The sequence below is a fragment of the Lithobates pipiens genome, unplaced genomic scaffold (assembly GCF_037356315.1).
Source record: "Lithobates pipiens isolate NorthernLeopardFrog02 unplaced genomic scaffold, aLitPip1_a1.2 Scaffold_16, whole genome shotgun sequence".
Taxonomy (NCBI): Eukaryota; Metazoa; Chordata; class Amphibia; order Anura; family Ranidae; genus Lithobates; species Lithobates pipiens.
In genome coordinates, this window is record NW_027507748.1 from 379,439,520 (window position 1) to 379,454,203 (window position 14,684).

General features: G+C 38.0%; 1 protein-coding gene across 3 annotated transcripts in view; it reads left to right on the forward strand.

Moving 5' to 3' along the window:
* REPS2 (RALBP1 associated Eps domain containing 2) overlaps positions 1–10,385 on the forward strand; it is a 224,437-nt gene extending 214,052 nt beyond the window's left edge. For all 3 annotated transcript variants that reach the window (XM_077482206.1, XM_077482205.1, XM_077482204.1), the window contains exons 19-20: positions 3,111–3,216; positions 5,274–10,385. In XM_077482206.1, coding sequence (XP_077338332.1) covers positions 3,111–3,216; positions 5,274–5,342 — 175 coding nt within the window. In that variant the 3' untranslated portion in view covers positions 5,343–10,385. The remainder of the gene's footprint in view (positions 1–3,110; positions 3,217–5,273) is intronic.
* The last annotated feature ends 4,299 nt before the right edge of the window (positions 10,386–14,684 follow it).

The window sequence follows — 14,684 nt, forward strand, 5'->3', positions numbered from 1 at the left end:
GGAGCAACTTCAGGCGTTCCCGGCAGATAAATTAAGCATTTAATTTTCAGACTACATATCACATTTTTGAAGGTCCTGGAGCACTAGGACATTAGGAACACCTACAAAATAACGCTTTTAGAAAGTAAATACTCCAAGTTATTCCCTGAAAAGCATAGTGAATCTTTTGAAAATGTAATTTTCTACCACAAGTCTTTGAAAAATGCAGAAAAGAAAATGAAACTTTTTTTTTTTGTTTACACAAAGTTGTCAATTAATACGATATTTCCAGCACACAGCATAGGCATACATAGAATTACACACCAAAACACATTCTGCTACTCCTCACACTAGTACGACTTTAGATGCACATAATCGCATGACAATGGAAATAACATTACTATTTATAGTGGCTGCTAATGCATTTTTGGTGCATTTTTGGAAAAGAGCCGGTGCTACTAGCATGATTTTGGTCCAATAGTATTCCGTGAAAATGCACCAAAAATGCATGTACATTTTTTTTGTCACATTTTTGATGTGTTTTTGCAGGTTGTTAACCAATTCAGCCCCGGAAGATTTGGGTGCTGAATGACCAGGCCATTTTTTGCGATTCGGCACTGCATCGCTTTATCTTACAATTGTGCGGTCGTGCGACACTGCACCCAAACAAAATTGACGTCTTTTTTTCTCACACACTTTTTTTGGTGGTATTTGATCGCCTCTGCAGTTTTTAATTTTTGTGCTATAAACAAAAAAAGCGACAATTTTGAAAAAAAAAATACAATATTTTGTACTTTTTGCTATAATAAATATCCACATTTTTTATTTTTTTTTTAAAGGAAATTTTTTCTCAGTTTAGGCCGATATGTATTCTTCTACATATTTTTGGTAAAAAAAAATCACAATAAGCGTATATTGATTGGTTTGTGCAAAAGTTATAGCGTCTACAAAATAGGGGATAGATTTATTGCTTTTTTATTATTATTATTTTTTACTAGTAGTGGCGGCGATCTGCGATTTTTATCAGGACTGCAACATTATGGCGGACACATCGGACACTTTTTACACATTTTTGGGACCATTGGCATCTATACACTGATCACTGTAAAAACGTCACTGGCAGGGAAGGAGTTAACACTAGGGGGCGATCGAGGGGTTAACTGTGTTCCCTGCTACGTGTTTCTAACTGAAGGGGAAGGGGGATGACTATATTGTGGTTCCTAGCTATTAGGAACACACGATCTGTCTCTCCTCACAGAGCAGAACAGGGATTTGTGTGTTTACACACACACTTCCGTGTTCTGCCTCTCGTGCCTGTGATCGCTCGTGGCCGGCGGTCATTGCGACTGTCTTCCACAAGCAATCGGCACCCCAACAGTGCAGCTGGCACGTGCGCGCGCCTGCCATCCTGATTCCACGAGCTGGTGTATAGCTACAATGGCTTGTGGGATCACGCTGACCTGCCGCAGTAAAATAATAGCGGCTGGTTGGCAAGTGGTTAAACTGTAGATATCATCGCAACTACGTGTATCCAGGTTTACAAAATTATACCTTTTTTTTTTCAGGACAAATTGGGCTTTCAATAGATGGTAAATGGTTAAGGTTATCTCCTCCTTTTTTTTTTTAAATTTGTATTTATTTATTTATTTTTTATTATCAAACTTAAACAGGCCCAAAATACTATAAAATATAATTCTTTTAAAATATAATTGTATATTTATTGTTATTAATGTAACCGACCACCAAAAAACAACCCAAAATACATTCTCCAACTTGGACTAAAATTTTGCTAGATCCAAGGTGAGTATAGTTCCGCTTTAAAAATGTTAATACATTTTTTTTTCTATATCTGCCTGGAGTTCAGCTTTTGCCAATGCATGTCTAATAGGGCAGGTCCAGGTACTGAATTTATATGAACAAGCACAGTCAAATCGCTCACTACCTATTATTCTCAGCCTCCCCTGAGAAAAGACCAATAGTAAATTAATTAACCATAATTTCTAGGTATGTACATGGCAAAGACAGAGACACTCAGAAATACACAAGGAATTTAACATGAATGCATTTGTCTGTTCACATTATTTAATGTTCTTTCATAGTGCTTGAGCAGTATATAAAATATGTTATTTTTTCCATTAAAAAAAAAATCTTGGCCTGCCTTTCCTCTCCATTTAGCAGCCAATAATTTTATTAAAGTGTGAAGCCTAGGAAGATTTTCACATCTCCCTAACACTTCTAAGTTGAACCTCATAATGCATCTCCTTTAACCCATCCACATCTGCAGACGAGCAGTTACATAGTGCTGTGCAAGTTGTAGTAGATGTGCTGACCAGCACTTTCAGTTAGACTGAACTGCAAGAGAACATTATCTTCATCTGAGGGCAACCTAGTTTAATCCAACGAACAAAAAGCCTGATTACTGCTGATTATCCCTATTCTGGAAAACGGACATAGTTTATATCCCTTAGGCTATTGCAGCCATTAGCTATAGTGAGAGATGCTTTGCTGAATGTGGGCAAAGCGTATCTGCAATGAATAGATGTTGCATCATAGGCAGGCTATGTTAACCAGCATGCTGACTGGGACATAGCCCAGTGATTAAAACCATTAAAAAGAACTGCAAACAAATCCCACAGACTCAGCAAAGTCATGAACGAAATCTTCAATTAAATTAAACAAGGAGACACATGGCGCTTCCCGGGATTACAAATCGTAACCAAGCCCTGACCAAAGGTGAGGATAATGACCGATGTTAGAACTGTAAAAATACTTTACTGTCAAAGAAAAGAAGATGTATGACTGTGGCTTAGGCTTTATAGGAAATGATTTCATTTTGACTGTATGCCACTAAGTATAATGCACTGTGTTTGCAAGGTTTAATTAAGTAATGATCTAACCAAAACGAGAACAGCGTTTGCTATCCTGATAAGATCTAATACAAGCACATGGCAGAGGTGGGGGCCCTGCTTTTATTCACTGAATTCATGGGCATAGTGTTTGACATCCCAGTATGTGTTGTGGCCCCCACAATGTCGGATAATTATTAACATATGTTTTGGTGGGTGTGTGGTCTTTTGGCACCAGTAAATCTGTCTTTGGATACGTCTTGATGCACTTATCCCCTTTTTCAGGCAGCCTTCCAAACAGAAGAAAGCCATCCAGACAGCCATCCGTAAAAACAAGGAAGCCAATGCGGTGCTGGCCAGGCTGAACAGTGAACTTCAGCAACAACTGAAGGTGAAGTTTTTTTCAAGATCTCATTTACACTGTGAGAATATGGCTGAGCTACTTTTGTTACACAGTTATGTTGAGAAAAAATTTAGCATTTTCACTTTTACCTAGAAACCGGAAAAGCCATACATACACATCTACATGACCAACAGGTTATGCACTGCTTGTATTTCCACTAATGTGTAGTTTTTAATTTTACTGCTAAGCAGTTATGATGCTGATCTGAGATGCCTGGCCTCTGGCAGGGTACAGTCCAGCCTCAGAGGCCATTTATTTTTAAAGAAAGTTTTTTGAGACTTTCACAAATCTTGCATTGGTTAACAGAAATATAGCAGAGCAAAGGTACTTATTCTGACAGTTGGGACCCTAGCATTATTTGAAGCCTTTCAATTTTTTTGTGGTCTTCTTTCTTTCGAATAACATTTGGAACCACATCTTTTATGATGCCTTACCCTAAAGGCAGAGTCAAGTTTGGTTGTGCACCACTCCTAGATTATTGCTCAAATATACTACCATGGCCCATTCACCAGTCCCTAGTCAACGCAGCCTGCGCTGAACATTCCGATTGCTTAGGCGAGGTATTTGGGCCGCATGAATATTTAAGAGATTTAAAGGGACCTCACCCTTTGCTACCTGGAACCATTACTGCTGCCACCAAGTGAAACCCTAGTTGATGGGAGGCCTGGAGGTGTCCAACCTAAGCAGTGGAACAACCCTGATGGTTTAAATGCATGCAAGTGATTAGCATCGTGGAGGTGAGAGTTTAGAGAGCACTGAGGTGGCACCATGTGTAACCATAGAAGCATATCATCTGCTGTGGGGAGTCAATATCACTCTGGTTTGAAATGTATTAAGATTAGCCCACAAGGCTAAATGGGACTGTTTATTTGTTTACACTTATAGTTATGTTCAAACTATTCAATTAATGGTGGTGTACACTAGTACACAGTTGATTTTTGGTATTTGTTATATTGACAAATTGTGTACATTAGTGCATTGCATTAAACAGTATATGATTTATGTGATCACTAAAAATATAACTAGCAGCACAGCACTAGTTATATATTTTTTTTATTGCGAACACAATTTGTGCTAGCCTCAGCTGGTACCAGTAATATTTTATTCATGCTGGTTATTTATTTATTTGTTTTTTGGGGGGGGGGGGGGAATTTATATTTACCTATTGATTGGTAATACAGGAGTTACACTTTCACTTCATCTGCACGAAAAAAACCTGACAGCTCTGGTTGGAGCTGCTGTATTATCCATGCAAGGTTAGTCCATCGATCTCCCCCGTTGATGTGTTGTGTTCTGACAGGAGGATGCCCCCGCCTCCAGAACACTCCGATCAATGATCTCTGCCATTGGCTAAGAGCGCCGATTGGGAGACAGTCGGCTGCTTGTTATCAAGCAAAGCATGTCTGAAAGAAGCCAGCCAAACGGCCGTCTTCTGTCGGACAGACCAACATACACATGGGCTGAATGTTTTACTTTTATTTTTTTAACCAGCCATTGTCACTTGACTTTTTGGTCCGGGTGTATGGGGCTTTAGATAAGACTTTCACTTCCGGCTTTACTGGAAAAAAAATTCTCTCCACACAATTAGACACACATCAGTCTGCCTTTCCTTTATCAAAGTCTATGAAACAAATTTTCTGTGTGTTTGCATCCCCTGCCCCTGGAGTCCTGAGCAAACAACTACTCCAGATTTGTATACATAAAACAGGGTGAATGAAGCATGAGGCACTGCACTGCTAAGAGAATGACTTCAGTGCTTCTGCTGTAAAATTTGAGGATGAATTGCTACATAGAGCCTGCAGCTACAGAGGTTAATGAGACCTAATTTTAAATCAACTTTACTGTTCATTAAGAATATTTAAATGTACTGTTCATAGACCACAGGTTCACCTTAAAAATGCTCTAATGTGTGAAGATATCTTGAAAAAACATCCTCTTTGCCAGTTATGCTTGCCCAGTTTTGACTGACATATTCACCCATATTCTGTAAGATTAATTTAGTACATCTACCTGCAGTTAAGTATATATATTCTTTTAATTTTCAGGAAGTCCATCAGGAAAGAATTGCCTTGGAAACCCAATTAGAACAACTTCGTCCTCTTACTGTGTTATGACCTTGACCAAGAAGAAGTGACAGCAATGCCACTGATAAGGACGTATGAACTGCACATATCCAGCGACCTAATGATAGTTATTGTTATAACTAAAATGGTGCTGATGCCGGTCAACTTTGGAATGACATATGTTCACCTTGCTGCTTGTTTTATTAAAGAAGCAAAAAATATCTATGATTGTAAATCAGTTTGGTTTCGTATTATCACTCCACCTACTGTGTGGAATATGGAATGGATCATTGTTTAAATCAGCACCACACACAAGGGCTACAGCTGAGAGTTCTGCTGCACGTACTTATTTTTCATTTACATGCATTCAGGGACCATTCTGTATTGATCCTTTTTCATTTGAACCTTTCAGCATATGTTATCTGATGACTTTCATCTATGATTTCATATAATATATTTTGTTACTGGCACTGATTTTAATCAAGCAAATTTTACATTATGTGTTTTAGGTTTTAGGAGGTTATTCAATATTAGAAATAAGTCATTGATGTAAATTTTTATGTGCGCTTTCTTTCTAGCAAGCTGTAAAAAATAACATCATGTACAGATTATCATTTCTAATATAAATGGAATCAAATGTCTGAAGAAAATATTGTTTCCCATTGCAAAAATAAATATGTAGCAACAAATTTTCCTGGTGTCTTGTCTGGCTGTGTTTTATGAAAAATGCAGCCACTTCTTCTGGCAGACATCTTTAATGCACAAAACTTTTTCTGTCTAACTTATATAAAGCTTGCTTACCTTGTTTAGACTGGCAGCCTTTCATTTTCATAGTGTATAAGAGGAGAAAGCATAGGTTGGATGATGCTTTAAATGCACAGGTTTATGTAGCTAAGACCCTAAGGTACTACTTTGTACATTGGACTTTACTATAAGTGTCTGCACTATAGCACTGCCAGAACCTCCACGAGGTTCCTATACAAGTACTCTACCTTCTAAGTGTCAATGCTTGGACCTGCTATCAAGGTCGCACAACTAACGAACACTACCTTGTGGGATGAGGGAGGGGTTGTGTTTAACATTTCTGGAGGTTTCATTGTCACTTTGAGTGCACTTACAGTAATGAGAAAAGTAGTCTGGTACCTAAGGGTACCTCAACACCAATCAAGATCCTAGCTTAACAAGCTTTTTAAATGCTGAAAATTCACTTTAAGAGCACTTTAAATTGTGTTTTAAATTATACCTGCTTTAATTTACTATATTGAGGCTGATTTACAAAATCCGGAACGAAAATTGAACTCTTACCCACTAAGGGATTCATCTAATTTCTTGATATGCTTGGTTTTCCTTTCTTCAGATTTGGTAAAAATGCCTCACTGAAGTTACTGGTGTTTTGTTAGTTATTCAGGAAATATGACAAATAAAATACCTGTTTAGAGAAGTGATAGAACCTCATTTTAAAATGAACGATTGAATAATAATAAGATGACAGCCATTCACACCATAACAAAAAATGAGAATACTTATTGATCCAATTTCTTGCACCTCTCATCACTAGAAAGCAGTAGACTGACCCTGGATCTGTCACCACACTTTTTCTTCATCGCCTGCAGTAAAATGTGAGTAGTTGGATCTGATCTTCGAATATGACACAGAAACATAAATCACTCCACTTAGCCATGGCTGGATTTACCGGCACTTTCCTGTAGGCAGCAGAGGTCATTAGAAGGCTTTTCTCTGTGCAGTTGGTCACTTTAGTAGAAATACAATCATCACATATAAGCCTATTGACACTTTCTCACAAAATTCTAAGCCAGATCAGGATCTGTAAAACAAGAAATTGTTCTGTGTAAGGCTGGGATCACACTTGTTCGATCACAGACATCGCATGTGATTCGCACCACATTGCTGTGCAGATCACATGCGATGTTTGTGCGATGCAAATTCAGCTATACAAACTGTATGGCTAAAATCGCATTTCATTCACACCAAAATAGTGCAGCACCCTTTTTTGGTTCGCTTTTGAATTGGATGGAACCTATGCGATTTGATTCCTGCACCATTTCACAGTTTGCACTGCGATATCTGGGGGTGTCATTAACATTACATTGACACCCCCAGCCTTTTGCAGATATCAGCATAAACCAGTGTGCAATTCAGGTGCAATGCAGGAACCAGCACTGAATCACAAAGTTTCCACATCACACCAGTGTGAACTGGGACTAAAAGAGGCGACTTTAACAAAGGGTTGTATGCCTACAGACTCCAGTGACAATAATCTTACCTTGGCTTTAGTAACGTAAACACTGAAGGTGTTTGGAAATGCCATTGAGTAGCTTTTAAACAAATGATAGATGACATCATTTCTTTTAAAGGAACAGATTCATGGGTAAAAATTATTCCATAATATTTCCAGACAATATGTAACTATAGTCCCATACACACTATCCGATTTTCTGCTGATTTTTTCCTTCAGATTTACCAAAACCATATAATATGAGGTCAAACCTTACGAGTTTCAATGTGTATGCAATCAGGCAGGCCCTTGCACTACATGGTTTTGGTAAACCTGAAGACAAAAATCAGCAGAAAATCTGATAGTGTGTATGGGGCTTATGTCTCCAAATGTCTGAACAGCAAGTTTAATTTCTGGAAAACAATAGTCACAATTGGTAATTATATTTATGCTCTGTTGAATATGATTTCCTAATTAGGTCTCAAGCTGGCCAGTGCATGTGTGTAGATGACAACAATTTCTGAAGTGTTATACTGTTAAATATTTAAGCAAGATATATACTTGACAAACAAAAAAAAAATCTGTTAATTTTTTTATTTTATTTATATAGCTGTTTGACATTTAAATAAATGTTGATATTAAAACAAATGTCATTTTAGCAGTCCCTGCTCTACTAGTTTGTTTCAAAGTACATTTTTTTTGTACATTCTTTCTCCATTGACACTTTCAACTCCTACTAGCATTTGTTGACCAAAACTTTCTTGTTATGGATAACTAACCCATTTTTTTCTTAGAATCTACTGCCTCTGTTCTCCACAGAAAACAAAAAGGTTATTGTTTTATTTGAAATTCATTTTAGTTAAATTACAGCTGACAGTTGATTGGACAACTGATTGGTTGTAAATACTAGAGAGATAATTTAAAGTAGAACTGTGGCATCCAATTAAAACTATGTACTGTAGCACCTAATTATAAGTGCATATGCAGTTTTCAATCCACCCCCATTAAAATCCTGCAAATACCTGTTGATCCTGCCAGTGAAGTCTGTCTGTGGTGTGGTGGCAACAATGCTGCACTGCTGTTGAATTCAGAGCAGAGTTGCCACTCTCATGAAAGCTCTGCTCGCCCTTAACTACACTGAGATGAAAATTTGTGTCGGAATGTGGTTACCCCTCCTGTTTTACAAGCCTGCAGTTTGTCAATGAGTGTCTGGTCACACTTAATCCTGCCCACTACATTGTGATGACAGTACTGCTTCTTTTGCGGAAGCCCTCACACTGTAAACTGCAGTGTCTGGGAGGTAGAATGTGTGAGACACAAATGAAGGACGATTTGGTTCAGTCAGGGGAGGTTTTTGTTTATTTTATGAGGCTTGTGCATTGCACACTAACTGGATTTGGTACTTGTTTAGACTGTCATACAGTTAAACTTTAACCCCAAGGCACCGACAGTTCACAAATGTGTGGCCTCTCGGCTGCTGGGCCTTGGCCCTGAGTGGCCGCATATTGGCATACCAGTTAGTAGACATAGCTGTGCCCTGCGCGCTCTCGGCACAGTTACTGGTGGCTAACAGAAAGCTCCGGATTACGTCTTGTGTTCGGTAACTTTTCCACTATCACAATCAGTCACGTGATCATAAACCCCTCCCACCGCCAGACATCTGAACCCTCTTAAAGGGCCAGGAGTGCCAGTGCAAAGGGGTTAACAAACCAATTAAAGTATATTTTTTTTAAATATAAAATAATATATATATATATATATATATATATATATAACATATTCTTACCTGCTCTTTGCAATGGTTCTGCATAGAGAAGCCCTAAACCTCCACTTTTGGTATCTCCGCCGCTGTCCGTTGCACCTCTTCTGTGTCAGCTTCCATAATAAGCATTTATTATGGAGGGCAGACATGCAGGCTCACTCCCACACATAGACACACATAAAGTACCTCCTCACTGGATTGTATTGACAGCGGCAGGAGTCAATAGCTCCCACTGCTGCCTCTGAGCCAGTGAGTAGAGTGAGAGTGAGCAGGGATGCTGCTGTCAGGCACAGCACTGGGTCGAGAGCGGCCTCAGGTAAGTATTTATGGGGGGGCTGGGGAGAACTAACCTTGGAAGGTTTTTGTTTTTTTACCTTAATGCAGAGAATGCTTTATGGTAAAAATCCTTTAGCCTTTAAAACCACTTTAAGATCAATTAGTCTAGTTTGAGAACCAGGAGACACTTTTAGGTAGCCAGGGACATGAGCTTTTATTGCTAATTTAAAAAAATAAAAATAAAAAAAGCTCATTGGTGCATGTCGTGTAATTTTTTGTGATTTTTTTTCAAACTCAGAGCAACAAAGGCTTTTCTGAATTTGGATAGATTGATAAATGAGCCATATTGCATATTAATATATTGTCACAGCTTTTTAACTTGTCTTCATTTGTTTTAAGCATTGTATGACATACTGTAAGTGCCATAGAGAAAACATTTCTGAAAAGATGTAAAGAATCAAACCAAATTGTTGTTTAAAATAATTGTTGGTATTGGAGGGCCGAGAGATATCTACACACTTGTATTTCTCAGGGACTCCAGCAGTAACAGGCCCTCGCCAGCATATCTGTTTCTGGTAAATTGTAATGTCATACTTGCTACTACACCAAAACCAGTTCATGCTGGTCACACATGCTACAATCTTATTGGATAGGCTACTAAATATAGCTATACATGTACAGAAATCACATCTAAAATGTAGACAAGATTGTATGAAATCATGATTTAGTGAGTTTTACAATATTGCACTAAACCTAATCAGATGAATGTATGATATTCTCTTTTTTTGTACCATTAAGGATAGTATTTTTTTTTTTTTTTTTTAACAGAAAAGTCAAAAGATAGTAGATTTGCAGTCAGACTGTAACATGACTGACCAGTTGTAGTCCTCCTGTTACATGGCAGTAAATTAAATATCCAAAATGTTGTGTTACCACTTCATGTTTTAATGAGCTCAGGTGCTGGTCTCCTCCTCAGTTGGAGCCTTGAAAAATACAAGGAATTACAAGAAAAATAAACCAGAGTATTTATTCACCCATGGCTAAATTATTAGATTTGGGTAAAACATTTTTCACTGTTTTGTGTTGATGCAGATGTATATTTATAGTATTAATTAATATCTTGAAGTTTGTCTCCTGTCTGCCAGCTTATCATCATCTCTTTGCTGCACTGTAATGTCAGCTATCAAACCGTGAATACACAACTATGTACATATGATTGCCTTATTTGCAACGAATGTGCATTGTAGTGATATCTCATGTAATATTTGTACTCAACAAAAGCTGCTTTAAGTTCAAATGAAAAGTTAGATTTATACATTAGCACAATAAATGTTCTGTTAAATATGTATATGTATATTTATTATATTGAAATATCAAGTCTGAAAATATTTGTTTTAATTATCCATCTTAATAAACAAAAATATTATTTGCATAAAACTGTGTTTTCTTTCAAATAAATGCAAACAAAGAACAATGACGCTTTGAATCATATAAAGTGGTGGTTTAAAAGTAAGCAAAACAGTGCTTAAGACCATAGAGTGCATAAATTAAATAAACATCTGTGATATCACTACAACTAAGTAATAAAAAGAAGTATATGTAATAATCTAAGTGATCAAAATCATATAAAAAACTATAAACACGTAAAATCGGTGATCTAAAACGTGTAGAGAAAACAGAGGAATGTCCCAATTACATTCCTTAGTGAAAAAAACAAAATAGCAGCCAAAACGTGAATTTCAATAAAGTGTCCCATACACAGTTCAATCGTGCAACTTTCAGATGTGATTTCACAACCGCAAAAAAAGGGTGCAATGTGCCAGGGCAACTCTCCTCCAATGGTGTTCCGTGCCGGTGCTGGTTATATTAAACAATTACCTCACAGCTGCAAGGTATGCAGCAGAACAGCTAATGTTGCAGGGAACACTCAGGGGGGTCAGCAGGGCTGTGGATGGGGGCTTCTGACAGTGCCGTTCTCCCTTGTAGTTGTGGCCAGTGTAACAATGCTCAAAACAACAGGTAAAGGAGATCCTCCATAGTGTAGTATTTCAATCAAATATTTTATTAAAAATAGCTAAAATTACTCACATAGAAGAACGAATAAACGAGCACACAGCTTAACAGATCTGAGCGATTTCCTCAGGTACAAACGTCACTTCCGGTCTCCTACGCGTTACGTCACGTATGGACTTCAACTGGGATAATTATGAGAGGAACGGAAGTGCTTTTGAGTGTACTGGGCGGACGTACGTCCGCCCAAAATTTACATAACTAAACGTGTGATCGAGGAAGACGGGGAACAGTTGGAACGCCCACTATTACCATAGTTAGGGCGTGTACTGAAAGAGCGAGCCAATTAAATTCCGTGGGTGTATCCCACTTTATGTTTAACTCTACAATCCGCTCGAAGTGGTTCATTAGAGCGGATCCATGTAGTGTAGACAGAACGAACGAACAGACATAGATTGCTCAGAAAAAAATAAATAAATAAATAGATTGCTCAGAAAAAAACGAATTTCATGGAGCCCATAATTGAAACGTGCTTTGGGAGGAACGACATAAGTGCAAGCACAGTGTTTCTCCACATCCAATATTGGAAAACGGAACGAACGCTCTATATTCACATATATAAGTATATCGGCGGCCATTTTCTCGAAGTCCTCAGATAACAATGAGGAACGGCCATTGTTTTGGTGGCAAACCTTCTTAGTACTAGCACGGGGGGCAGCCATTAATTTGGTTATATAGAAAAAAACTAAAAAAACAGAGCAATGTTTCTTCCTTTTTAATATGCCAAAAAAACATCGCAAATGGCAATGGTAAGCCGTTAATATCCGGCAATCATTTCTAGACACCCAAATAGATGTATATATACAGTTAGAGATAGGGCAATTATGTGTATATATACATATATATGTAAAAAAATCTATAAATAAATATAGTAAAACGACGAAGACCAAAAAAATTAAAAAAATTAAGCCAATAAAATCTGTTAAAAAAAAACAGACTTTAAGAGAGACACAGTCCTATATTAAAAAACGTATATATAGATAAAAGGATCGCGGAAATGACGTGTGTATTGACAACATAATAAGGTGGAGGTATCTATACACTAAGTCAATATCTATAAGGATTAAATTTAGTATAAAATGAAGTATCACAAAATTAAAAGGATAAGAATTAAAATTAAAAATAAACATTAAAATTAAGTGGTCAGAACGGGAGGTGGGATAAAAGGCGCTAGAAGTTACTGATAAAACAGTTCAAGTCGAACTCAATATTCAATCCTCTAGGGGCAAACGTATCGAGGGTGAATATCCACTTCGACTCTATTTGGCTTAAAGTCCTTACTTTGTGCCCGCCCCTCCAATGTTTGACATAGGGGGCGATGCCCCAGAATTTTAAATCTTTGGGGTCTTTTTTATGGTGGATAGCAAAGTGCTTAGAAACACTATGCTTATCATACCCCTTTTGGATGTTCTGTATATGCTCCTTGAGCCTAACCCTTAAAGGTCTCTTTGTGCGGCCAACGTATTGTAGGCCACAGCTGCATTCAAGGGCATATACAGCGCCTTCTGTATTACAACATATAAAGTCTCTAATTTTGTATGCGTTACCAGTACTTGTGGACGAAAATTCGAAGACTTTTGTAGGTTTACTTGCCCTTGTACATGCATAGCACCTCTTACATGGGTAAAACCCCTTCCCCGTAAAGAACGTATATTTATTCACGGGGGGGTCTGGTATATTTTTTACCAACATATCCCTTAAGGTTGGGGCACGTCTATATGTGAAATGTGGTCTCGATGGTAAAACTTCATGTAAGTCCTTGTCATTCAATAGAATGTGCCAATGTTTTTTTATTATTTTTTCTATACTTTTATATTGGCTGTTATAGTCAAGAATTATTCTTCCTTCTTCCGATTTCTTGTTTTTACTTTTATCCAGTTCTATACTCTTTTCTTTCTCTTTAAGGAGGTTCCGGCGATCCATATTCTTAACTTCTGTTATTTTTTCCAGAATTACAGTCTTGTCATAGCCTTTATCGCAGAATCTCTGACCCATAGAGCTAGCCTGCTCCAGAAATATATCTTCTTTACTGCAATTTCTCCTCAGTCTCATAAACTGGCCTTTGGGAATGTTAAAGAGCCAGTTATGATGATGGCAACTTGTGACCGGGAGATAGCTGTTTTTGTCAACACTTTTGAAGTGCGTTTTAGTCTGCAATTTACCATCTTCTTGTATAATTGTCAGGTCCAGGAACGTTATTTCTTTTTCGTCTGTGTTCCATGTCAACATTATGTTTAAATCGTTGAGATTCAACCTCTGTTGAAATTCGTTCAGACTAGCGCTACTTCCTTTCCACAATACTATTATGTCGTCGATGTATCGTCTGTATATTACCAATTCACACGGTGTGTCAGAGAAAACTGCGTTTTCCTCCCATTTCGCCATAAACAACCCGGCGACACTGGGAGCAAACTTTGCAATCTATTTTTTTTTTTTTCTGAGCAATCTATGTCTGTTCGTTCGTTCTGTCTACACTACATGGATCCGCTCTAATGAACCACTTCGAGCGGATTGTAGAGTTAAACATAAAGTGGGATACACCCACGGAATTTAATTGGCTCGCTCTTTCAGTACACGCCCTAACTATGGTAATAGTGGGCGTTCCAACTGTTCCCCGTCTTCCTCGATCACACGTTTAGTTATGTAAATTTTGGGCGGTCCGCCCAGTACACTCAAAAGCACTTCCGTTCCTCTCATAATTATCCCAGTTGAAGTCCATACGTGACGTAACGCGTAGGAGACCGGAAGTGACGTTTGTACCTGAGGAAATCGCTCAGATCTGTTAAGCTGTGTGCTCGTTTATTCGTTCTTCTATGTGAGTAATTTTAGCTATTTTTTATAAAATATTTGATTGAAATACTACACTATGGAGGATCTCCTTTACCTGTTGTTTTGAGCATTTTTACACTGGCCACAACTACAAGGGAGAACGGCACTGTCAGAAGCCCCCATCCACAGCCCTGCTGACCCCCCTGAGTCTTCCCTGCAACATTAGCTGTTCTGCTGCATACCTTGCAGCTGTGAGGTAATTGTTTAATATAACCAGCAC